Source organism: Carcharhinus amblyrhynchos, chromosome 9, assembly GCF_965287045.1.
Source record: "Carcharhinus amblyrhynchos chromosome 9, sCarAmb.v2.hapA, whole genome shotgun sequence".
Classification (NCBI taxonomy): Eukaryota; Metazoa; Chordata; class Chondrichthyes; order Carcharhiniformes; family Carcharhinidae; genus Carcharhinus; species Carcharhinus amblyrhynchos.
In genome coordinates this window covers 21,744,872-21,770,740 of record NC_137332.1, presented here as the reverse complement: position 1 = coordinate 21,770,740, position 25,869 = coordinate 21,744,872, and the positions used below count along the sequence as shown (strand labels likewise).

Genomic DNA, 25,869 nt, shown 5'->3' with positions numbered 1-25,869 from the left:
GGATAGGCAACAACACCTCCTTCATGATCATCCTCAACACTGGTATCCCACAAGGCTGTGTTCTCAGCCCCCTACTATACTCCTTATACACCTATGACCATTTGGCCAAATTCCCCTCCAAATCAATTTTCAAGTTTGCTGATGACACCGCTGTAGTGGATCAGATCTCAAACAATGATGAGACAGAGTACAGGAATGAGATAGAGAATCTGGTGAACTGCTGCAGCGACATTAATCTCTCCCTCACTGTCACAAAATGAAGGAGATTGTCATCAGCTTCAGAAAGCATAGAGAAGAACATTGCAGTGTTAAGCTGGCTTACGACTAATAAATAAACTTTAAATTGTTTAAATACTGGACGGCACGGTAGCACAGTGGTTAGCACTGCTGCTTCACAGCTCCAGGGTTCTGGGCTCGATTCCCAGCGGGGGTTGCTGTCTGTGTGGAGTTTGCACGTTCTCCTCAAGTCTGTGTGGGTTTCCTCTGGGTACTCTGGTTTCGTCCCACAGTCCAGAGGTGTGTGGGTTAGGTTGATCGGCCATGCCAAAAAAAATTGCCCCTTAGTGTCCAGGGATGCGTAGATTAGAGGGATTAGTGGGAATAATATGGAGGTAGGGCCTGGGTGGGATTGTGCTCATTGCAGACTCGATGGGCCAAAGGGCTTCTTTCTGCACTGTAGGGATCTTATGTTCTAATAATAGATGGATGTCATTCCTGCCAGTAACCCTTAATGCATGATGGGGTCTTTCTTCTGGTTACAATAGGGGTACCATTAGCTTACACACGGGGCAAGGTAGGTGTAGGAAAATGCTTTGTTAAGATGGCGGCGCGGGCTCGTTGGGCCGAAGGGCCTGTCTCCCATGCTGGGTTGTTCTTTGTTTAAAGTTTACATTCTGGGAGGTGTTAGAGTTCAGGATAGAGAGGCACAGTGGCTAGCACTGCTGCCTCACAGTGCCAGAACCCCGGGTTCAATCCCCGGCTTGGATCACTGTCTATGTAGAGCTTGCACATTCTCCCTGCATGTGAATAGGTTTTTCCGGATGCTCCAGTTTCCTCCCCCAGTCCAAAAGTTGATTAGGTACAATGGCCATGCTAAATTCTGCCTCAGTGTTCCCAAACAGGTGCTGGAGCACGGAGAGTAGGAGATTTTCACAATTACTTCATTGCAGTGTTAATGCAAGCCTACTTGGGACACGAATAAATAATAAAATAGTTAGGAGAATCAGGGTGTGTCACTGGAGTTTTGAGGTGTGCACCGCTTCCAAACCAGTATTCAGGATAGCAGACTGCTGGGAGTGACAATACTAAAAAGAGTGCAGTCAGGATCATGACACGAAAGGGCAAGGACTGCATGGTGGGAAACAGTAAAGAATAGAAATGCAGTCATTACTAAAAGATCCATAGTCACAAGGACAGATAGACATTTCTATAGCCATTATCATGAGTCTGGCATGATGCATTGCTTCCCTGGGTCATAGACAAAGATGTCATGAAGAAGACGCAGGTATTCACAAGCCAGAATTTGTGGTACATCTCTGTACCAACAGCATTGACAGAACAAATATGGAGGTCTGACAGTCAGGCTTTCAGGAATTTGTGGGATTTAAGAGTTTAAAATAGTTAATAATCTCTGCTTTACTCCCAAAGGCTCTTACTCATTTCAGTAGAGTTGGGAGGAAGCTCAATGTATGGGGTGAGGTATGGTGCAGGAGAGAAAGCTTCGAACAACTGGGACATTGGGACCAGTCAGCAGAGCTAGGAGGCACCTATGCAAAAGGGATGGGTAGCTCTTCAATAGGACTGTGACTGATGTGCGCACAGTAAGGTTCACTATGTGGCTCGGGGAGGTTTACTCTAAATTGGCTGGGGGTGGACTCCAAAATATAGGGACAGAAAAGATGAATAAATAAGTGAAAGTTGTGTCCAGTCTTAGACAAAGAAATATTATCATATTAAATCGGGGCATAATGACTAAATGGAATATGAAGGCAGGTTTGCAATGCAGGTATGTAAATGCCCAAAGTGTGAGGAATAAGTCTGATGAGCTACAAGCAGAAATGGCCCTGTGGGAACATGATGTAATGGCATTAAGAGAAACATTGCTTAAAAATGGTGAGTAATGAAGGCGTAATATTCAAGGATACAAAGTGAAAGATAGGAATGGTGAAAAAGGAGCAGCACAGGGGCATTGTAATATTGGAAAGAAAGGATGCGTTGAAGCAACAGTGACAGAATCCAACTGGTTAGCATTGAGGAACAAGGAGGGAATGATCCTGCAACTGGGGGCATTCAAATAATGACAGAGAATTATTACAGAAATTACAATATGGGCAAACTCCAATTACCAAAATGTCAATTGGGAAAGCGGTAAGAGTAAAGGGTAAGGAAAGGGAAGAAATTCCGAAATGTGTTCCGGAAAATTTCTTTGACCATCATGTCCTTGATTCAAAATGTGAAAGAGGCAATGCTGAAATTTTTTAAAAATATTTTTTCACAAGGTATGGGCCTCACTGGCTAGACTAGCATTTTATTGACATCCCAAATACTTGTGCCAGGCATTGAGATGGGCCTAATAGACCAAAGGGGCAATTCTACTGGTTCATCCCACCCTTCGATGGGCTGGCTGAGCTGGTAAAATCGTGCAAGAGCCCAGAAATCAGGTTCAAGTTTGATTTCTCGCCTCTCACAATCTTACCGGCCCCAGATATTCAGCGCATTCAACTGCCCACCCATTTCCAGCGAGAGGCTGAATAATTGATCTAAATTTATGTTTATGCTCATTTTAATTGACGAGTGTGGGATGCAATTGTCCGGGTTCACTTGCCTTTGTGGCCTCACTGGGAGACAATCTGGCAAGGATCACGTGTGATCCCTATGAACGGGGACCTATGGGTGATGGCCTCACCAATAGAACTGGAGACCACTGAAGCCCTCTGGGGAGTCAAGGGCAAGGGGGATATGCCTTGGGCAGTGCCAGGGCATGGGGCTACGAGGGCAGGGCATACAGGGGTTGGGCCTGAAGGGGCGGTGTCTATGGGCAGGGCCTGCAGGGGCAGGCTGATTGGGATGGAAAGAGAGGGCTCACTGCAACTCTGCATTGTGATTGGTGGGGGGAGGGGCTGAAGGGGGGGACCTGCTGCCATTCTGCATCATGATTGGTGGAGGGGGGAGAGATGAAGTCTCGCTGCCATTCTGCGTCATGATCAGTTGAGGGTGTTTGGGGGCAAAGTGGTGTAGGGACAATATCGCCAGGCAGTTTGGGGCTCACAATCGGCCATGGGCATCCATAATAGCTGATGGGAGGGGCTGGATCGAGGCTGGCTGCAGCAGTGGAAGCCTAACAGCTCTCTCTCTCTCTCAGACCTGTCAGGCCTCTGCCGATTGTCATTGCACGCGTGCAGTCACAGAGATCTGCACATGCACAATAGTGCCCTCTGCTGCTGCAGCAGGCTGGCTGGTGACTCAAGCCCCAGCCTTTCCCCTGTTGGTGAGGAACAGTTTAGCGCATTTTTTTTTCATCCATTAAGTGCATAAAATTCTGGATTTGAACTCACACAAAAAAATGGATGCGGAACTCTCCCATTTCCCCATCCATCCTGGACTTTGAATCCTTTTGGTAAGTTCACCCCCAGGTGTCTGTGGGAGAACATTTAGTTAAGAGCAATCATCACTCCATCAGTTATGATTAGCAATGGGGATGAGGAAGGAACAATCTTAAAGTTTCAGGACTTTTCTAATAGTTACAGAGGAAAATCAACTCACAAGGGTAGAACAGTGGAATGAGAGGCGGCATGGATTCAATGTGCTGTAAGAACTCTAATATAACACACATGCCATCACACCAGCAGAGCACCCTTGCAACACCAACAAAACAGTAAACAATATAAATACACCACCAATGTGTTAATGAAAATGCTGAATACAAAACACCCTCAGCAAAACAAAATAGAACAATAATAAATATTACTCCCAAGGTAACATGTTAACAGAATGTTTGTAATATAGCAACTCAGCAGCACATCAACAAAAATGCCAAATAGCACTGCACTCCAGAACACATTAACCCAGAAACACAATCGGGACAACATTGAGGTTAGCACTGCTGCCTCACAGCAACAGGAACCTGTGTTCAATTCCCTGCTTGGGTTATTGTCTGTGTGGAGTCAGCACGTTCTCTCTGTGTCTGCATGGGTTTCCTCTGGGTACTCCGGTTTCCTCCCACAGTCTGAAAGATGTGCTGGTTCGGTGCATTGGCCATGTTAAATTCTCCCTCAGTGTACCTGAGCAGGCACTGGAGTGTGGCGACTTGGGGATTTTCACAGTGACTTCATTGCAGTGTTCATGTAAACCTACTTGTGACACTAATAAATAAATTTTAAAAACTTTAACAAACAGTAAGCAATAACAAATAAGCAAAAACACCTTCCTTCATCAAACCAGTGAATATTGCAACAGGTACAGGATCATCAAGCAAATGTGGTTATACCCAGATTCGATAACAGAGACACACAAGATACTTGAAGAAGAGACAGACACAGTTCACTCTTAAATATTTAACAATTGCATTTATTATAAGCAGCGACTGATGTTACTTAGTCATAGAAAAGTGTACTTGTGACTTCCATTAGCTTTGACTCATCCTATAAAGCTTTGGATCAAAAATGCTTTTTGAAGTGTGTGAGTGTCACTCATAACAGCTTGTGAGGAAACAGTAATTTGCAATCAGCCATTCACCCATCTGTGAGTTATAAAATTTACATCAACAAATATCAAAATGGTCACAACTTGACTCACATATTACGTAGAAACTTCTAAATTCACCGTCCAGCTAACAGTTAAGATTTATAAACCTCAGTTACAAATTAGAATCGCAGTTTAATTCAATCCACATTAACTGGTGTTGTTAAGGACTATTTCATGCAGTTAACCTGATTATTTGTCATGTTTTCACCATTAGAAAATGAGCCACACATGGCTAATCTTCAGAGAAAGTCATGACTCCTGGTAGACTCAGTCAGTCAGTGCCCACTTTATATCAGGTTGGCTGTACTGGACGAGAGTTCCCTTGGCCTCACCTCTGTACTGCCTGTCGATACGACATAAACACTTGGAACCCTTCCATTTGGGGAGCTGGCCGTTATATGGGGACAGAATTTGAAGATTAAACTATAGATCAGGAGAGAGAGGAGAATAATGGAGCCACCCAGTGTAGTAGCAACACCTGCAATTAACATGTCACTCCAGGGTCTACCCGAAGGATAAGGGCCAGCATTTGCCAGGATTATCAGTACATAACCACACACCAGGATTATCAATCCAGCCACTAAAATGATTAGGTAATCAATTAACCCTCCACTCCTTAACTTGTCAATCTGTGTCCGGTTCCTCACGCAGTTCATATCCTGGATAGCTGAGCTCAGCAGCTGTTTTAAGAGGATACCTAGTGCTAAGAGGCACAAGATAGTCCCGACTCCCAGCCTCCATTCACTGGATTTACTGGTAGCTGTGGACAGTAAAACAATCCCTCCTAGTCCAGTTCCTAGGATCAGCACCACGGCCACAGAGTAACAGAGGATGGATCTTTTGAGATCTTGGAACCACCACAATTCCACCTGATCCTCTAGGATACTCTGCTGGATTCGGGATGGGTTTACTGGGAAGCGGCCAGACATGATCTCAGAAAGCTCAGGCATTTGGAAAATAAATTTTCCACGAATAACCAAAAGGGAAAAATATGGAGCCCAGCCTCGGGTTAAGCAATCAATACATCTCAAAGCGTTCTGGAAAACCATTCATTCTGTGACAGACATCTCTAATGCTGCCTCCATGCACAAAGATGTGGAGATGCCGGCGTTGGACTGGGTCGGGCACAGTAAGTAGTTTTACAACACCAGGTTAAAGTCCAACAGGTTTATTTGGAATCACAAGGTTTCGGAGCGCTGCTCCTTCATCAATTCAAAAAGACATGGAAAGTGTGAGATTAAGACTTCTCCAATCATAGCAGGGCAGAAATCCCAGGAATTAAACACTTTACACTGAAGTAACATCTTCACTTGTAGTTATTTCAAATCCCAGTTGCAACATATTATGATTTCAGTATAATCATTTTCATCCAGTTTCCTCAGAAATTCCTCAACGTCGCAGTCCCGCACACACATCCAAATAATATTTTTGCTGCTTCTTTTGTGTGGGGGAGCCAAGGTTGCTCTTTGGAATCCAGGCTGGAAAGCTGCCGGAGTTCATCGCAGAGTCACACACAACATGATATCAATGGTTCACAGGTCTGGGGCAATGCCCTGAAGAATCAGCCAGTGTTTTTTTTTACTGCACACTTCCCTTATTTCTTAACCTCTAATTTATTGCTTTTCAACAACAATGCCGTTGTTTATTTCCCGTTTCTCGGTCCAGGGAGCCGCACCTTCTGCCATTTACTGAATCTGGATGTTTCCCAGGAGAAAACACTGGGAATAAAACCAAACTCTCGGGCTGTTGCTTGAAGCGGCTGGCAGTTCCTTCCCCAGTTCAGTGCTGCCACCTTCGAGTTCAACCTCCGTTCAGCCTTAACACTTTGTCGCTGACTTCAGTTGAGGTGGCGTCGAAATTTCACAGGACAAAAGGGTTAATGCGGATTAAACGAGTGCTTTAGTTGGCAGTGCCGATGCGAAGCAAGTCCAGTTCAGCTCAGGTGCGGAATGTTGTCCAGATCCAGCACAGATGGGTTTGAATCCACTCACTCCGGATCCAAAAGGGTAATTTGTGGCTTATCAGCAGAAATAGAGAGCAAAGTCTGCAAAGCCTTGTCCTGCTCCAATCATCTAGAGTCTGGACTGGATGTTCTTTCTGTTACATTCTCCCATCTGATCAGTTCCAGCCTCTCAGGAGATGATGGTGTTTAATTTCCAGATCAATTACTTCCCTGGAAACAGGTAAGTGATCAGTCCATCTCTTTATTGTGTGTGTGTGTGCGCGCTGTTTCCCACAGGTACAAAATGTATCACCATCCAGTGGGGTAGAGGAAATCCATGGTCAATCCTGGAATTTGGTGGATTTCCCCCCCTGGTCTTGCCTTGCTTCTTTCAGGTAAATCTCCAGCGACCAGGCTCTCGACTCCGCCCCACCTCTTGCTCCCCGGAAGGTTTGGCTCAATCTTCTGTATTGTTTTTTTAGAAGCTTGTTCTCAGCCCGCTTTTACGTTCTCCAGTCTCCAGCTCGGATGTCTCTCCGGGTGATCAGCTCGCCGGCTTGCCTACCTGAAACTTCCTCGCTGAGGCGGTGGCCCCTCCATCCTCAACCTTTAACCTGGGATAAGGGGGGAGCTTCAGGAAGTCGAACGTTGTAACATTCTTTACAAATCACTAAACAGCAATGATACAAAATCAACCGCGAATTATGTTGGGAGTCCAACAATAACTAGATCCAATTGTTATTTAATCTCAGGTGGAGCATTTTAAGGAGACAACTAATACCACTGTTTAACAAAGAAACGTAGTGGACAATGTACCACCACATGACAGCCTAATGTTTCTTCCTGAATTAAATAAAACATAGATAGTACTGGCCAAGCCCCTGATCAGCTCACACACTCTTCCTTTGTCTCTTTGAGTTTCACTTGGTTTACACATTACACTTTACAGCTGATCACTGGTCTTTGTGCAGCTAACAGACCTTTTCTGTAGTAACTGTGCAGCTGGAGATGTGGCTGGCAACGCGGTGACAATAGACCATTCTGTGGAACTTAGATGGTCAACCAGTACCAACTCTCCCTTGTATAACAAATAATGGAGTCTTAGGGTATCACTGTTGGGTTAAATTGATTACTAGGCTGCATGCCATGATGGTTGAGCAATGTAACATTGCAATATAAATCAGTGATATTGTTGGTGATTTTCTTACGTGAACATAGAGCTCCGATAATATCATAGAATCCCTACAGTGTAGAAGGAGGCCATTTGATCCATCAAATGGGTCAAAGGGCGTGGAATGCCCTGCCTGCAGCAGTAGTGGACTCACCAACTTTAAGGGCATTCAAATGGTCAGTGGATAGGCATATGGATAATATTGGAATAGTTTAGGTTAGAGGGTCATTAGATTGGTTCCACTGGTCAGCGCAACATTGAGGGCCAAAGGGCCTGTACTGCACTGTTCTACATTCTATATTCTATGTTCTAAATCTGCACTGATAACAATCTCACCCAGGCCTTATCCTTGTAACCCCAGGTAATCCCCCTGACACTAAGCAGCAATCCCACCCAGATCTGTTGCCCGTAATCCCAATTATTTACCCCATTAATCCCCCTAACCTACACATCAGTCATGTATGGACTAACATGCACTGAGTGCATGATGCATGTTCAGAAACACAGCGATAACTAAGCTCTGACGAAGGATCATCTTGACTCAAAACATTGGCTCTATTCTCTCTCCACAGATGGTGTCAGACCTGCTCAGTTTCTCCAGTATTTTCTGTTTTTGTCTTGTTTTAGTATCAATTCATTACTCCAGTAATCATCAAATTACTGTTGGCAATATTTGTTGATTGAATTGTAGGCTGGAATTTTACTGCCCCTCCCACCACGGGAATTGGAGCAGGGGAGGGGCAGACTATGGATGGTCTATTGACCTCGGGCAGAATTTTCCAGTTTTGGAGTGAACAACGCTGGAAAATCTTGCCCATTGAATAAAAATGCACAGAAACAGGCAACTAGCCCATTGCACCAAGGACAGCCCTTTGTAACAACTATCCAGTGAGTTACATTACCTGTTCTTTCTCCATTGTCCTGCAAATGTTTCCCCTTTAAGTATTTATTCAATTTCCTTTTAAAAGTTAAATTTGCCACCACCACCCTTTCAGATATTTCAGGTTGACACAATGCATTGAGTGAAGTCCCTCTGCTTCTTTTGCCAATTGGCTAAAATCCATGTCATCTAATTACTCAAATGTCCCTTTAGCCTCATTACAATCCCCATGGTGGTGGGGGTGGGGGGGTTGATGTGAGGAGGAGAGACCAGAAATCAAAATAACTAAACAACACCCTACTGTCCCCTCACTCCCCTCCCCCCCCCCCCCCCCCCGGCCCCCATGAAGGAATGACCAACTTTGTGTAATATTTACTTTAACATGAAGCAAAATCAACATGAATTAAACATGAACTAACAGGCAAATAATACTTCAAATAAAGAGGTAAATTCCACTTTAAATACTCAATACAACAAGGATACATCTTAGAAAACCACAAGCACCTGCATCACTCTCCAAAAGACATGCTGGTTAGGTGCAGTGGCCATGCTAAATTCTCCCTCAGTGTACCCGAACAGGCACCGGAGTGTGGCAACTAGGGGTTTTTCTCAGTAACTTCATTGCAGTGTTAATGTGGACCTACTTGTGACACTAATAAATAAACTTCCCTGGGACCTGGGTTTGATTTCTGGCTTGGGTCACTGTCTGTGTGGAGTTTGCATGCTATAGAGTCATAGAGGTTTACAGCATGGGAATAGGCCCTTCGGCCCAACTTGTCCATGCTGCCCTTTTTTTTCAAACCCCTAAGCTAATCCCAATTGCCCGCATTTGGCCCATATCCCTCTACACCCATCATACCCATGTAACTATCTAAATGCTTTTTAAAAGGCAAAATTGTATCCACCTCTATTACTTACACCTTCTAGCAGCTTGTTCCAGACACTCACCACCCTCTCTGTGAAAACATTGCCCCCCTGGACACTTTTGTATCTCTCCCCTTTCGCCTTAAACCCATGCCCTCTAGTTTTAGACTCCCCTACCTTTGGGAAAAGATATTGACTATCGAGCTGATCTGTGCCCCTCATTATTTTATAGACCTCTATAAGATCACTCCTCAGCCTCCTACGCTCCAGAAAAAAAAGTCCCAGTCTACCCAGCCTCTCCTTATAACTCAATCCATCAAGTCCCACTAGCCTTCTATAATAGGGTGACTAGAATTGCACACAGTATTCCAAATGTGGCCTTACCAATGTCTTGTACAACTTCAACAAAACTCCTGTGTTCAATGTTCTAACCGATGAAACCAAGCATGCCGAATGCCTTCTTCACCACTCTGTCCACCTGTGACTCCACTTTCAAGGAGCTATGAACATGTACCCCTAGATCTCTTAGTTCTGTAAATCTCCCCAACCCCCTACCATTAACTGAGTTAGTCCTGCCCTGGTTCAATCTACCAAAATGCATCACCTTGCATTTGTCTAAATTAAACTCCTTCTGCCATTCGTCAGCCCACTGGCTCAATTGATCAAGATCCGTTGCAATTGGAGATAGTTTTCTTCACTGTCCACTATGCCACCAATTTTGGTGTCATTCGCAAACTTACTAACCATGTCTCCTGTATTCTCATCCAAAGCATTAATATAAATGACAAATAACAGTGGACCCAGCACTGATCCCTGAGGCACACTGCTGGTCACAGGCCTCCAGTTTGAAAAGCAACTCTCTACAATGTGTTCTCTTCGTGTCTGCATAGATTTCATTCGGATGCTCCAGTTTCCTCTCACAGTCTGAAAGACGCGCTGGTTAAGTGCATTGGCCATGCTAAATTTTCCCTCAGTGTGCACAAAAAGGCACCAGAGTGTGGCGACTAGGGGATTTTCACAGTAATTTTATTGCAGTGTTAATGTGGGCCTATGTGTGACACAAATAAATAAACTTTTTTATTTAAATTACACCATGTGTAATCTCACAGTTTTTCTAACTCAATAGATCTGGGCCCTTGAGTCGTATTCACCAGCAGACATATTCCACCTGAGGCTTTTGGATATGGTTAGTATGGACACGGCACACACCTACCAACCCTCTCTCACTTGAGTCGCATCAGTCTTCATGGTGCAGATTTTCAGAATTCCTTTTCAACCAACTACCTAATGACATCTGATTCATGATCTGGTCCTCTCAGCTCTTTTGTCTTTGTACGCTTTTCCTTGCGTATGGACCTGTCACAGACATTGACGTCATTCCCCAGCTCTCCTGCTTGTAGCTGGTCACACAGCTTTGGTCTTAACATCCTTGTGTTTGGCACTACTTTTACACCAAAGGTCACATGGATCAGTCATTCTTATTATCCAATAAAATTGAACTGATCTCTTTACATTTGATGCGAACTCTTAAAAGTCATTTTTACAAGAAGTTCACCAGATTGATTCCGGGTTGACATATGAAGAGAGATTAAACAGTTTGTACTCACTGGACTTTAGAAGGGTGGGAGGGGATCTGATCGAGGTATATAAAATTTTAAAAGGGATTGATAAAGTAAATACAGACCAAATGTTTCCACTTATGGGGCAACCTCGAACAAGAGGTCACAGGTATAGGTTGAGAGGCGGTAGAGTTAAAACCAAAATGAGGAGGATAGATAGTTCTATGGCCTGGTAGGTATGGATATGATCGGCGCAACTTGTGGGCCGAAGGGCCTGTTTGTGCTGTAGTGTTCTACGTTCTATCTTCTTTGTTCTATGAACTACTTCTTGCAGAACGTGGTGAATTTGTGGAACTCGCTGCCTCATAGTGCGGTGGAGTCTGAATCGCTGAATGGTTTCAAGAAGGAGATAGATATATTTCTGATTAAAAAAAAGGATAAGGGGATATGGGGAACAAGGAATGAGGTGGATTTGAGACCAGGGAGAGATCAATCATCATCTGATTTAATGGCGGAGCGGGCTTGGAGAGCTGAATTTGTCCACATCTGCTCCTAATTCCTATGTTCAAGCATTCTTAAAAACAATGATAGCTTTCACAATCATTTTAAAGGAATTACAAATGTTTCTTACTTTACTGCTTCTGATTCAAAGGTCACCATAACCTTCTCTCCTCTAAGGAGTATAACCACAGCTTGTCCAGTTTCTCTACAATTTGTGAGTTCTGAGGTGCAGAGAGCCTTCAGAACAATTCAGATCAAAGGAAAGTGTTTCATCCAGCAGACTGAAAGTTCTTTCACTGATTTTGTGATATATAAACTAGCTAATTATACATGTGCTCTTCTGGCCTTTTGTGGAACAAAGGTTTCAACAATTATGACTGAAATACAGTATTCTGGGCTTTAGTAATTGGGGTATAAGGTACAAAAACAAGGAGGTCATGCTGAACTTATACAAGATGTGGATGTGCCGGCGTTGGACTGGGGTAACACAGTAAAAAGTCTGACAACACCAGGTTTTAGTCCAACCGATTTATTTGATAGTAAATGGCCAGAACTCTCCATTCACCTGACGAAGAGGGAAACCTCGAAAGCTTGTGCGTTTACTATCAAATAAATCGGTTGGACTAAAACCTGGTGTTGTCAGACTTTTTACTGAAGTTATACAAGACACTAGTTAGACTTCAACTGAAATATTGTGTACAGTTCTGGGCGCCATGCTGTAGGAAGGACTAAACACATTGGAGAGAGTGCAGAAGAGGTTTAGAAAAATGGTTCCAAGGATGAGAAATTCAGTTGTAAGGATGGATTGGAAAGGTTATGACTGTTCTCCTTGGAGACAAGGAGGCTAAGAGGAGATCTGATGGAGATGTTCAAAATCATGAGGGGCCTGGATAGAGTAAATCAGGAGAAACTGTTCCCCTTTAGAAAACATTTGAAAACCAAAGGGCACTGAATTAAAGTGCTTTGCAAAAAAAGCAAATGCAATGTGAGAAAAAAAGCTTGTTCACACAATGAGTTGTTGGGGTCTGGAATGCACTGCCTGTAAGTGTAGTGGAGGCAAGTTCAATCAAGGCATTCAAGAGGGCATTAAGAATAATATGTGAATAGAAATAATATGCAGGGTTATGGGCAAAAGGCAGGAGAATGGCACTAAGTCATGATGTTTGTTTGGAGAGCGGGTGTAGACATGATGGGCCAAAAGGCCTCCATCTGCACAGGCTCTCTTACAATTCTGTGAAATAACCAAGAAAGCCACCATCTGAAAGAAATGTCATTTGTATCAAATTTAAGGCTTAAAGCAACTGCCAAGACATTCAGGGAATTATTACATTAGCAAGTTCAGGCGTATAAGCGGAAGGCTTCATTATATGTGGACAGCAGATAGTTTTGTGAAAGGAGAATACTGAGAAAGAATGAGAATAGTATTGTTGAGAGATGTACAAACTGAGTGCCCTATACCAGTTACCTGACTGGCACCTAACTGCAATAGGTGAAGTGCTTTCGTCAAATCCGAAATGCTGTCACTGATATCCATCTTATTACAAAAATGGCTTGAGTTTCCATTGCTGGCTGAACGCTACAGCCCTACCAGGACAGCAGCAGCAATTCATTTCCACATTATCAATCACTGTGGAGGAGTTCCTTAACATTTCAAAGTCCACTGCTTTGAATTTTAGGAGGACGTGATAGACATATCCTCCCACAAAGGGGAGCGACAAGTGTTGCAAAATCTCAACAGGCACAGTTTGCTATTTAGCAAGGTTTCTATACCCAGCTGGACAGAACAAAACTGGGACCTCAGACACTGTTCTCAGTCCTGCATCAGTTACAATTAGCTGAGTGCTATTGTTTCAGGTTGTTAGTGAGGCAGCAGCTAACATCACTGTGGCTGCCAACTTCCCCAACTCAATTCAAACACCCTTGTTCCAAGACAGTTGGTATCACCGAAGCACCTTGAATATGGGATTTAATGAGGCAACAGTTCCTTGGAGACCACGCTAATGATCTGATTACATAGATATTGAAACCTCTATGCCCCAAAAGATCCAAGGAGTACAGGTATAATTAGCTGGTTCAGGCTGCATGAAATAACAAAGAGCATTCAGCATCTTGGAGGGAAGGCAATTTTTACTTGAATTACTCCAAAGGAGCCATGTTCAATGGACCTCACAAATGCACAGCAACTTAATTGAGTACTTAATTAGCCAGAGGGATACACAGATTAAAAAGGCCAGTAAGGGATTAGCCATTTACAATGGGAATCCCATGGCATTTCCAAAAAGAGATGTGCTATCAGTGAGAAAGGACTAAAGTTGTCTTGGAGATTTTCAATGGTAAAGATACTAAAAATTAAATCTGAAACCTTGGTTTTTTTAAACATACTGAAATCAACCGGCAGGAACCAGAGGGTGAATTTTACATTCAGAATTGGGCAGCACTACCCACCCCCTGCCATAAATGTAGCATTCACCTGCCAGCCCAATATCACTATACCAATCTCCGAGAATACGGAAGTTGAGTGGGGACTGAAATTGGCAGCCCACCCCACTGTGATTTTTGCAAAAAATAAATTAATAAGCTATTAAGCTTGTTAACAAACTGATCATCCATAGTCACTGGACTTCCTGGGCATTGCATATAAAAAGAAGGTTTGGGAATATCTTATGCAGCTAAGGTGGCACAAAGACAATGGACAAGATCTGCCACGGTTGAATGCACCAGCAGATTCTGCCAGGGAAGGTGGTGGCGTGTTTAGTGACATTTAAAAGTAATTCTTTCTTGTCCCTTCAAATGACTAATCAAGATTGACTCTGAATATAATTCTAGGCCTGACTGTGGTGTTACCACTCTGCCAATGATGTATCAGCCTGGAGAATCGATTCTCCAATAGGGTATTATTCATTAGATAAATGCAAAATACTATACTTTTTACCAAGCTGTACTTTTGTTTTGCCATTAATGCATTCTGATCACTTAATGGACACTTTCAACAACTTCTCAGCCTTCTGCTCATTGAGATTCACTTTGTCCAATTCCAATGGATGGTACAGTGGTTTGCACTGCTGCCCCACAGCACTAGGGACTTGGGTTCAATTCCTGGCTCAGGCCACTGTCTGTGTGGAGTTTGCACGCTCTCCCTGTATTTCCCTGGGTTTCCGCCGGGTGCTCCAGTTTCCTCCCACAATCCAAAGATGTGCAGATTAGGTGGATTGGCCATGTTAAATTGACCCTTAGTGTCAGGGGGACTAGCTAGGGTAAATGCATGGGGTTATGGGGATTGCAGCTGGGTGGGATTGTGGTTGGTACAGACTCAATGGGTCAAATTACCTCTTTCTGCACTATAGGATTCTGTGATTCTATGAAATCTCTGCTGACTCTCTTTCCTCAACTCTGAGAAAGGGTCATCTAATCTCGAAAAGTTGGCTTTACTTTCTCTCCACAGATACTGTCAGACCTGTGAGATTTTCCAGCATTTTTCTGAAGGTGTCATTCATATTACATTGTCAATGTAGCAGCAACATTACGCCAACCCTATATTATTTATTATATTATCCCAAGATCTTACTACAACGTGGCATTTAAACCAGGCTCTAATACTAACTCCTCGCTTGGAAGGGGGCCAGAAGGAAAGGGCAGCAATCTTCCTGTGTAGCTTTAATTGGCCGGCTTCCTACTGGATAACTGCAACACCCTTTATCAAGTGTGTATAATGGGTAGGGCGAGAGTCGGTGGATCGTGCCGATTTGGGTCGGAGCTTCCTGTACCCTGCTGAAAAATATAAAATTGACCCCGAAAATTGCAGCATCAGAATAGGTAGAAAGCTAAAACCGTATGGACAATCAACACAGAGTGAAAACAGGGGTAGGTACTGCAAACAGTACGAAGCACTAAAATGTTCTGACATTTCTCAGATTACATGCCACAGCTGAAACTCGTGTATGACATTCATTGGTTTCTTTATGTAACATAGCAACCTTACAGCAATGCTCAGTTCCAGGGCAGTGTCACATTAGATTAATAATTAAATGGAATCGTACCGGATTAGTACGTGAAGGGGACCACGTTAATTTGATAACTGAATGATAGTTTGAGTTGGAGGCAAATGCGGGCAGTTTTACATTACTTCAACAACAAAATCACCTGCCTAAACACATGGCAGTCCTAAAATTAACAAGGTGAGACTTCAGTCCATTTTAATCCTAGACTTAGTGAGAACAGCAAGTAGGACTTGGGGACAGACTGTTTCTATACCTTTGTCTCTGTGCTCCCTCTCCTCCTTTCAGACACTCCTGTACCCATACCTCTTTAATCAAACTTTTATTCACTCTGTCCGAACATGAGTGAATGATGTTCCTTAAGTGGCTCAGTATCAAGTTTTGTTTGAGAATGTTCCTGTAAAATGCTTCATGTAAAATATTTGATGTTTCCTTACATTACCAAGAATTACTGTGACCCGTACAATACAGAAACAGACCATTCGGCTCCACATGAACCCCCTCCCTGCTCTCTCCCCTTTCTATTCCTTTCTCCCTCTGTCAGAAACCTACTCCTGGGATGGTGATAGTTGATTAAGAACCCCGAGAGGGATCGGATCGAACTGCTGTCTACCTGACCAGGTAAAGAAAAAGCACAGGATGTGGGTCAGATTCAACAAAGAACAGTACAGCGCAGGAAAAGGCCCTTCAGCCCTCCAAGCCTGTGCAGATCACGTTGCCCTAAATAGACCAACCATTTGTATCCCTCTATGTTTAAGATGCAGTGAGTTGAATTCAGTGACCATACTGACCAATAAATGCTTGAAGCCACTAACAGGGCTCTTGCAGATTGGTTTGCTATTTTTTATCTTATGAGACAGTGTGGATTAAGTTAAAATTCAAAATATATAAATATCTAGAAACATGTAAAATGAAACATCTGTAATTTATTATTTACTGTATGTTTCTTGTCACCAGCATTTTCATCAGTTCCACCTCTCAAGGGTTTGAAGGAAAACATCTAATTATAATGGGTGCAGCCTCCAGTTCATGTAACATGGGTCTTTTAATCTTATAGTGCTTACTCATTATTATATGGCCAGATATTGGGCAGTAAAGATAAATTTCAAATCAAAGGGGATGCAGATTCCAGTTATAGGAGAAACCAGACCTGCAATTTGTAATACCGGGAAGAAAAGCTGTGAGGTGTTTGCTCCCAGCCAGGTACAGGAACCATTTGGTAATTTTAAGCCTTGACAGGCTTATTATAGAGAAAAAAAACATAGAAAAACTACAGCACAAACAGGCCCTTCAGCCCACAAGTTGCACCAATGATATCCATACCTACTAGGCTTACCTATAACTTCAATTCTACTAAGTTCCATGTACTCATCCAGAAATCTCTTAAAAGACCCTATCGAATTTGCCTCCACCACCACCGACTACAGCCGATTCCACTCACGCACCACCCTCTGAGTGAAAAACTTACCCCAATATCTCCTCTGTATCTACTCCCCAGCACCTTAAACTATAAATATAAATATCAAACTATAAATTATATTTACAATTTGTCTCATAATTATATTAGAACTGAGATGTAAACAATTCATTGGTCACAACTATGCAATATAAATATAAATTTAACTACCAGTCCACTCTGTGCACTCTATAACAATCCTTTTGTCTTCAATTTTGCTTATTTATATTCCAACTTTGTGTTGGCTTTATGGTTACTTTTTCTGCCTGTGACACCCTGTGCCTTACTTTATCTTTCTTCTGTCCACTCCGTGATGTAAACGTGCTTAAATTTTCAGCTTGGCTAACTAACTCACAGACCCTTCTTACCCAATCCAAGTGGTTACCTTGGTTATCATTTGTCTCCCATACATTCATGCTTCGATCATCACACCTGACTATCAGCTGTGTTTTACAGCAACAGTCAGTGTTTCAGACTGTCCACATAACTATGTTTTCATTGTGGATAAAAATATCACCATTATTTCGTCCGCTGTTCTCTCACCTCTCTCTGAGGCTGTTGTTCTGTGGAACTTTAATTCTGTTGCATGCTGTGGGTGAGAGTGCCTGGTCCATAAACAGGGAGAGGTGAAAATTGTCTTTGTAAGCTTGGAGGTGAAATGAGTACCAATGTAAACCAAGGGAGAAAGCATGGCTGAAGAAGACAGGAATGTTTTCTTCAGCCATGGAGAAGGCGAGACAAAGGTAGAATATTGGGAAGGGGCAGCACGGTGGCACAGTGGTTAACACTGCTGCTTCACAGCGCCAGGGACCTGGGTTCAATTCGGCCTCGGGTGACTGTGTGGAGTTTGCATGTTCTCCCCATGTCTGCGGGAGTTTCCTACAGAGATAGGGCCTTGGTGGGTTTGTTGTTGGTGCAGGCTCAACAGACCGAATGGATTCTATGGTGTTCTATATTTCCTGCTGCTGAAACCCTTGTTCATGTCTTTGCTGCCTCTAAACTTGACTGTTTCAAATACACTCCCAGCTGGTCTCCTATACGTTGCCCTCCATAAACCTGAGGTCCTTCAAATCTCTGCTGCCTGTGTCCTAACTTGCACCAGATCCTATGCACCCATCACCCCTGTGCTCACAGATCTACATTGGCTGCCCCCAGTCAAGCAACACCTTGGATTTTAAAATTCTCATCCTTATCAAATCCCTCCACAGCCTTACCCCTCCCTAATCTCCCTCTGGCCACAACATTCCCAGATATCTCCACAGATCTAATTCTGGCCTCTTGAACATCCCCAATTTTATTTGCTCCATCTTTGATGGCTGTGCCTTCAATTGCCAAGGCCCAAGTTCCAGAATACTCTGACTGCACCTCTACATCACATCCTTCCTTTAAAATTTACCCTCTGACAAAGCTTTTGGTCATCTGATCTATTAGAGTCCCTTTATATGGCTCAATGTTATACTTTGTTTTCTAATGCTATAATTTCTATGAGGCTCTCATAAGTTGTTATATTTAAAATACAATATAAGTATTAATTACTGTCGAAGAGTGTCTATGGTGATGCCTGCATGAACTAGAGGCACGGAAAGGAGTGCCTCCATATCATTTTGGCAACTTATGTTAAAACAGTTTAATCCTTGGACTTAGCATCAAACAATGTCAGTGCAAACCCAAAATTTCTCTGCAAGAAATGAGGAACAATCCTTCACATTTTACCACAACATTTATTTACTCAATTGCTTGAACATTGGCATAAATTAACTTCTGATCAGTCCATGTACCCTGTACTCTCAATACAATTACTTATTGTACGCTGATATTTAAGGTCAATTGAGGTTTTTTTTGAAGCTGTAGACTAGTTTTCTAGATTTGTTTAAATCATTCTGTTACTCCAAAAAGACTGGCATTCAGATGATCCTTTAAAGTTTATAAAACGTTTATTTATTAGCTTACATTAATGCTGCAATGAAGTTATTGCAAAATTCCCCTAGTTGCTACAGTCCACTGCAAGTTCGGGTCAGTGCACCTAACCAGCAAGTCTTTCAGATTGTGGGAGGAAACCGGAGCATCCGGAGGAAATCCACACAGACATGGGGAGAATGTGCAAATTTCACACAGACAGTGGAGCTGAGGCCTGAATCAAACCCGGATCCCTGGTGCTATGAAGCAGCAGTGCTAACTACTGTGCTACCATGCCACCCTGAAAAAACTGTGTTATTTTACATCCAATAATTAAAGTATTGTTTTTAAGGGTGGAATCAGTTAAGTTATTCTGAAGCTTGCTGGAACAGACCTTTTGAGATATAGGGTGCACATCTGGTGCTAACTATTAACTCACAGTTCAATTGGTGTATGAGAAAGTGAGAGAAAACCCTTTCTGTCAGACACCTATCCCTATGGTTGGAGGTTTGGAGTGCCTAAGTGCCTATCTTAACTTACCCCCAGAGTGAATAGAAAAAGACTCTTGACTAGCCATCTAAATCATGTAGTAGAACCATTTCATCACAGTGCTTGAAATACTTAATATTCTGCATAATTCTCTTTGGTTTACTAATTAACAGCCCAAACTACTATTCTAATCACATTGATCTACTTTTGTTGAAGCAAGCTGCTAAATTCAGCATTGCAAAACAATTTGTTAAATTCCACTCTACAACTGCATATAGGATGGCCTCTTAATTATGTATGTTGCCATGGTTATTTTGAAATTATTACTTCCTCTAATAAAGGTGTATCTTCCTATTCAAAATAGGAGTCCAATTTCATCAAAGTCTGTAATTGGGTGCACTGTATTGAAACTCTAATCCTGTGTACTAAAATGGGTGCACTGAAACTCTAATCCTGTGTACTAAAATCCTTGCACTGAAACCCTAACACTGTGTACTGAAATCTGTAATCCTGTGTACTGAAATCTGTGTAATAAACTCTGTAATCCTATGTACCGAAATCTGTGTAATAAACTCTGTAATCCTGTGAATTGAAATCTGTGTATGAAACACTGTAATCCTGTATACTAAAACTCTATAAAGCTATGTGCTGAAATCTGTGTACTAAATCTCTAATCCTACTGAGGTTTGGCTACTTAAATGGAAGAAATCCCTTCAAACAGTGCTGCTCCTTCTTTGGGTTAGTCACTGGGGCATTATATTAGTTTTTTGTTTAAATTTCTGATTAACAATACTTGATTCATTGTACAGGAGACTCCTGTGAATATTCAGGACACTGGTACAGTTAGACTTAAGGCCCTCATGTCTCAGTTTATCCATTGCTGTGGAAATAGACAAAGGCTGTTTTTAATACAAGTCATATGATTGTGACAGAAAGAAGAGTGAGAGAGGGAGAGAGAGAGAGAGAGAAACATTGTCCAAATCTTTCTGCGACAAGGCAATTGTGATAAACATTATTTGGTCATCAGTACCTGCAACAAGACCCAGAACTTAATGGAAATAAATAAAATATTCCGACTACTTAAATAGCAATTATGTATTGGGATTTCTCAACAGAATTTCAGTTTACTATCAAAGCCACAAAATCCAAGCTGGCTAATCCGCTGCAATAAATTTATATTTGAGAGGTTTCGCAATATCCATGTATATATCTTTTATAGATGCACCATAGAAAGCATTCTATCTGGATGTAGCACAGCTTGGTATGGCTCCTGCTCTGCCCAAGACTACAAGAAACTACAAAGGGTTGAGAACGTAGCCCAATCTAATCACACAAACCAGGCTTCCATTCATTAACTCCATCTACACTTCCTGTTGCCTAGGGAAAGCAGCCAGCATAATCAAGGACCCCATGCACCCCAGACATTCTCTCTTCCACTTTCTTCCATCAGAAAAAAGATGCAAAAGTCTGAAAACATATACCAACTGACTCAAGAACAACTTCTTCCCTGCTGTCATCAAACTTTTGAATGATCCTATCACATACTAAGTTAATCCTGCTTTGCACCTTGTCTGTAACTGCAACACTGTATTCTGCATCCTCTCCTTTTTCTCTGTGTACAATGTGCCTGTATAGCACGCAAGAAACAATACTTTTCACTGTATCCCAAAACATGTGACAATAGTAAATCAAATCAAAAAGCTCCGATATCCAGCTTTATCCCTTTCAATCCTACCACTGCCTCTCTACAATCAGTTTTTTTTAAACACAGTCAGTGTCATTATATTAAACACAAAATCATGACATATATGAATTGTGTTTAAATATCCTGGTGTACTGCCTAGGTAGAGGATGACAAATCAGTTATTAAAGATTAAAAGAAATTGCAGCTTTGTTGAGATATAAAATACCAACACATGCTGTAAATATTATACACATAGTCCAGTAATGCACACCTTATATATATGAAGGTGCATTGAAATAAAATTTCCAAATGTCAGCAAGCTCACAAAATATGCTAACAAATCTATCAATATGTATAATGTGGTACAAACATATGGTATCTTGGGAATGCATTTACATTTTGGTGGGATCACTAGCTTAAGACAAATTCTACAAGATATCTAAATTAATGTTTGTATTAAAAGATAAATGTACTGGAAAATTTTTTAAAAATCAGATGCACTCAGCCCAGTGATGGAAGAAAGCTTTTGGAATCATTCAGTGCTCGAGGTTTTGTTTTAAAGCAATATATTGATTGGAATAAGATGCAGATTTTAATAAATGGAACATCAAGCCTATTGAAAATACTGGAGTATCAAACATTTTAAAAGTTTGATGTGTCAGAATCAAAAGACCAGAGGTTAGCACTTTGATTCAGGTGTACACAGAGAAAAAAAATCTCTTAAGCACACCTCAATAACCTCGGAAACCATGTATTACTGTAAACAGGCTCCCGTAACCAAGTGGTAAAGGTCAGTCCATGCTTAGTTTGGATTACTGTAAACACAAGAATTAGCTCACTCTAAATGTTCCTTTATATAGATTTGTCCATTCATGTAAAGGATACCAGCACACATTTATTATGGGGAGGCAATGGCCGAGTGGTATAATCACTAGTCTGGGTCCTGGGTTCAAAGCGTGCCACAGCAGATGGTGGAATTTGAATTCAATAAAAAATATCTGGAATTAAGAATCTACTGATGACCATGAAACAATTGTCAATTGTCAGAAAACCCATCTGGCTCACTAATGTCCTTTAAGGAAGGAAATCAGCTGCTCTTACCTGGTCTGACCTAAGTGTGACTCCAGAGCCAGAGCAATGTGGTTTACTCTCAACTGTCCTCGGGCAACTAGGGATGGGCAATAAATGCTGGCCAGCCAGTGATGCCCATGTCTCACAAATGAATAAATAAAATACATATATGATCTGCTTGCATACTGCATATTTATCTTTTGTGTGCACCTCTTAAATGTTCAAATATACATAAAGTATCTACACAAGTCAAAAGTACTTTTCTTGCTTTATACTGTCAGGTAGCACTAGTTAGTCAAAAAGGATTTAAAACAAAAGATAAGTCCAGAACATTGATTTGTTTTTGCACAGACCAAATCTCACTGGTAATTAAAGATTAATTTTACCATATCTTCATAGAAGTTTCTGTACATGTTGATTTATATTCCATGAATTCACACAAGAGCCACAGCATTGGTTTGTAATAAAAATCTGCAATGAGCTGCATATGCTTCACAAATTAGTTTATTATGAATGATAGAACCTCTTTGTTCACATTTTACTCACTAACCACTTAGTAGATGCATCAGTTTTACAGGATAAGCTTTATATAAGCAGAGCTTCTAGTTATTAACTAAAACTTTAGTTACTGTCATTGATAAAACACAACAATTGATTTGGGTTGTTCCAAACAATTTTCATATATATTTCTAAAATTTATTCAGTCATTAAAATGTATCAAACAAGTCACTCCAATTTCACTGACTCCATCAGTGATCCCTGATAGTCAGTCAATGCTTGTTTTATAACAGGTTGTTTGTACTGGAGGAAAAATCCCTTTGCATTCCCCCTGTATTAGCTCTTGATATGGTATAAACACTTTGGACCCTTCTGTTCGTGGACCTGGCTGCTAAATAGGGACAGAGTTTGACAATTATAACATAAATAAAGAGTGAAATCAGGATAATGGAGCCAGCCACTGTGAGAATCACTCCTGCAATTAACATATCATTCCAAGGCCCACCTACAGGGTAGGAGTCAGCATTTGCTAGGATTATCAGTACACAACCACTGGTTAGTATCATAAATCCAGTGAACAAAATCACCAGATAATCAATTAACCCTCCACTCCTTAACCTGTCAATTTGAGCCCGACTCCTCACACAGTTCATATCCTGGACAGCAGAGGTCATCAGATGTTTAAAGAGTATAACTAAAGTTAATAAACACAGAAAAATCCCCACTCCCAGCCTCCATTCACCTGATTTATCAGTAGTTGTCGATATTAAAACAATGCCCCCCAATCCAGTTCCAAGGACCAAGACCAATGCCACAGAATAGCAGAGGATGGATCTTTTAGTATCTTGGAACCACCACAATTCCATCTGATCCTCCAGGATACTCTGCTGGATCCGGGAACGATCGGCTGGGTAACGGCCAGAGGTGATCTCAGAAAGCTCAGACATCTGGAGGCGTCTGATGTTCACAAATATCCAAAGGGAAACAAATTTGAGCCAATCTCCAAAGTTTAAGATATTAAATTAGCAAACAGCAAGTTTTGGAAAACAACAAACTACGATTCAAATCTTCAATGTTGTCCAGATTCACTTTGCCGACACATGGAAGGAATAGATCAGGAAGCTTATTAAATTATTGTTCTTTGGGAGGGCGGTGTAGACAAATATAAGGAATTCCGTGGGAAGATCAGCCCGCAGTAAAGTAAGCCTTTTTTTCAGTTTGCGAAATCGCACTTTTGACATATACTTTAGTGCTGTAATCTTTAAGTCAACACCTCCAGAAATTCTTCAACATTTTGGAATCACAGTTCGACACAATCCTTGATATCTTAGCATGGTTTGAGGATGTTCCCTCACTGTAGGATCGCATAACCCATTCCAAAGTTTCACAAGATTACCCTCCTTTCAGGAACACACTTCCTCATTTCATAACCTCTTCTTTCAGGAGTGTTGTTGGTTATATGTGTCAATCTCTGGTTCAGGAAATCTCCCAATATTGTTCTTTACATGCAAAGACTGAGAACCGAATGCAATGAACTTATAACTTGTCCACAGAATATCACCACAGTATAACCATCGGAGAATGTTGGAGCCGCGCTTCACCTGTGTTAAGACTTCCTGCAGTGGCGTTTCTCTCAGGAATTACATTTCCCTCGTTCACACAATATTTCGTTGCTTAGTCATTGTATGCTTGAGCTCTTTTTGACAGTTCCAATATCTTCAAGTGCATTTCCTGGTTTAGAATGAGTACCTAATTTACAGTCAGCTCTTAAAAGGTCCTGTTATGTACAAACTGACTGTAGGAAATAATTGCAGCTTCCCACCTCAACTGCATCTCCAACCAGTATAACCTGTTTTACAGGTGTGAGATTTGTAGATCTCGCTAGATGACGAACATCCCAATGTTGCTTTCGCTTGACCTTTTCCAGTGGAATCTGTGGATGGCACAAAAAAAATCTTCAGACCCTGTTCTCCTGATGTAAATCCCTCTGCCAAAGCCTTCTCTGCAACGAGTCTCTTTTCTGTTTTATATCCTTGATCTGTTACAGCCTCTTAAATGTGGAGTTTTCATCTCCTGATCCCGCAGGTGAATTCTTTCAGTGCTTCCTTAAGTGGCTCTGATTTATTTAAGCAAGAATTGCTTCAGTTGAGCCCTCAATCTCGCTGCCCAGGTGTATAGGATCTTGATTCTCAGAATGCGTTTTGGGATTTTACCAGCGCACTTCAGTCTCTTTGTTCCAGGCTGTTGGTTCTGGTAAACCTCTTGTGATTATATTTTGACTCCACCTACTTTTGCTCCCATTTAGGTGTACGTAGGTTCGTGCAAACAGGTGCTTAAAGGGAAGGGCTATTGGCACGTTTAATCCAGGTTGTCACAAAGCGTTGAATACTCGGATATTCAGATTTTATTGGTGCTGAATTTTATTTGCTGCAACGTACTTAGGTTTGATTTGTAATCTTTTATATAGATACTAATGTAGTATAGATGGACTCAGGCTTAACACTGCAATTATATTGCTGACTTGTCACTCTTTGGAAACAGTATAACCAATTGATAAAGACGAAATGCTATGTATACTTGGAAATTATTTTTTCTCTCAGGCATTGGAGGGGGGAGGAAAGGATATTGATTGTTTCTACCGAACATCAGCAACCTTCACGCGAAAGCTAATGGGTAAAGTTCCTGTTTCTCAGTCCTTCAGGGTCTCAGTTTTAATTCTAGCCTATCTTAAACTTTTTTTATGGGAGGTGATAGCCTAGTGGTATTATCGCCAGCCTATTAATGCAGAAACTCAGCTAATGTTCTGGGGACTCGGGTTCAGAATCCTGCCAGGGCAAATGGTGGAAATTGAATTCAATTTTTTAAAAATCTGGAATTAAGAATTTACTGGTGACCATGAAACCATTGTCGATTGTTGGAAAAAAACCCACCTGGTTCACTAGTGTGAGGGATGGTAGCGGTAGTGTAATTTTTGAGTCAAGCCATCTGGGGCGGAAACCATGACAGAACCGTTAGTGTAACCTGAGGGGTTAAACGCTAAGACCAGCAGATGATGAAACACGCAGAAAAAGAAGAAAAAAAAAACATGAGACTGGCAGGCGCTCGGGGTCTTCAGCATAG

The 25,869-nt window shown here is 41.8% G+C and overlaps 2 protein-coding genes across 2 annotated transcripts; both read right to left on the bottom strand.

The window, feature by feature from the left end:
- Positions 1-4,545: 4,545 nt before the first annotated feature.
- Positions 4,546-5,792, bottom strand: tmem125a (transmembrane protein 125a). The gene has a single exon (XM_080195295.1). The coding sequence runs from the start codon at positions 5,790-5,792 to the stop codon at positions 5,031-5,033; it is 762 nt and encodes a 253-aa protein (XP_080051421.1). The 3' UTR covers positions 4,546-5,030.
- Positions 5,793-22,739: 16,947 nt separating this feature from the next.
- Positions 22,740-25,060, bottom strand: LOC145347640 (transmembrane protein 125-like). The gene has a single exon (XM_080195298.1). The coding sequence runs from the start codon at positions 23,694-23,696 to the stop codon at positions 23,034-23,036; it is 663 nt and encodes a 220-aa protein (XP_080051424.1). The 5' UTR covers positions 23,697-25,060; the 3' UTR covers positions 22,740-23,033.
- Between the last annotated feature and the right edge of the window lie 809 nt (positions 25,061-25,869).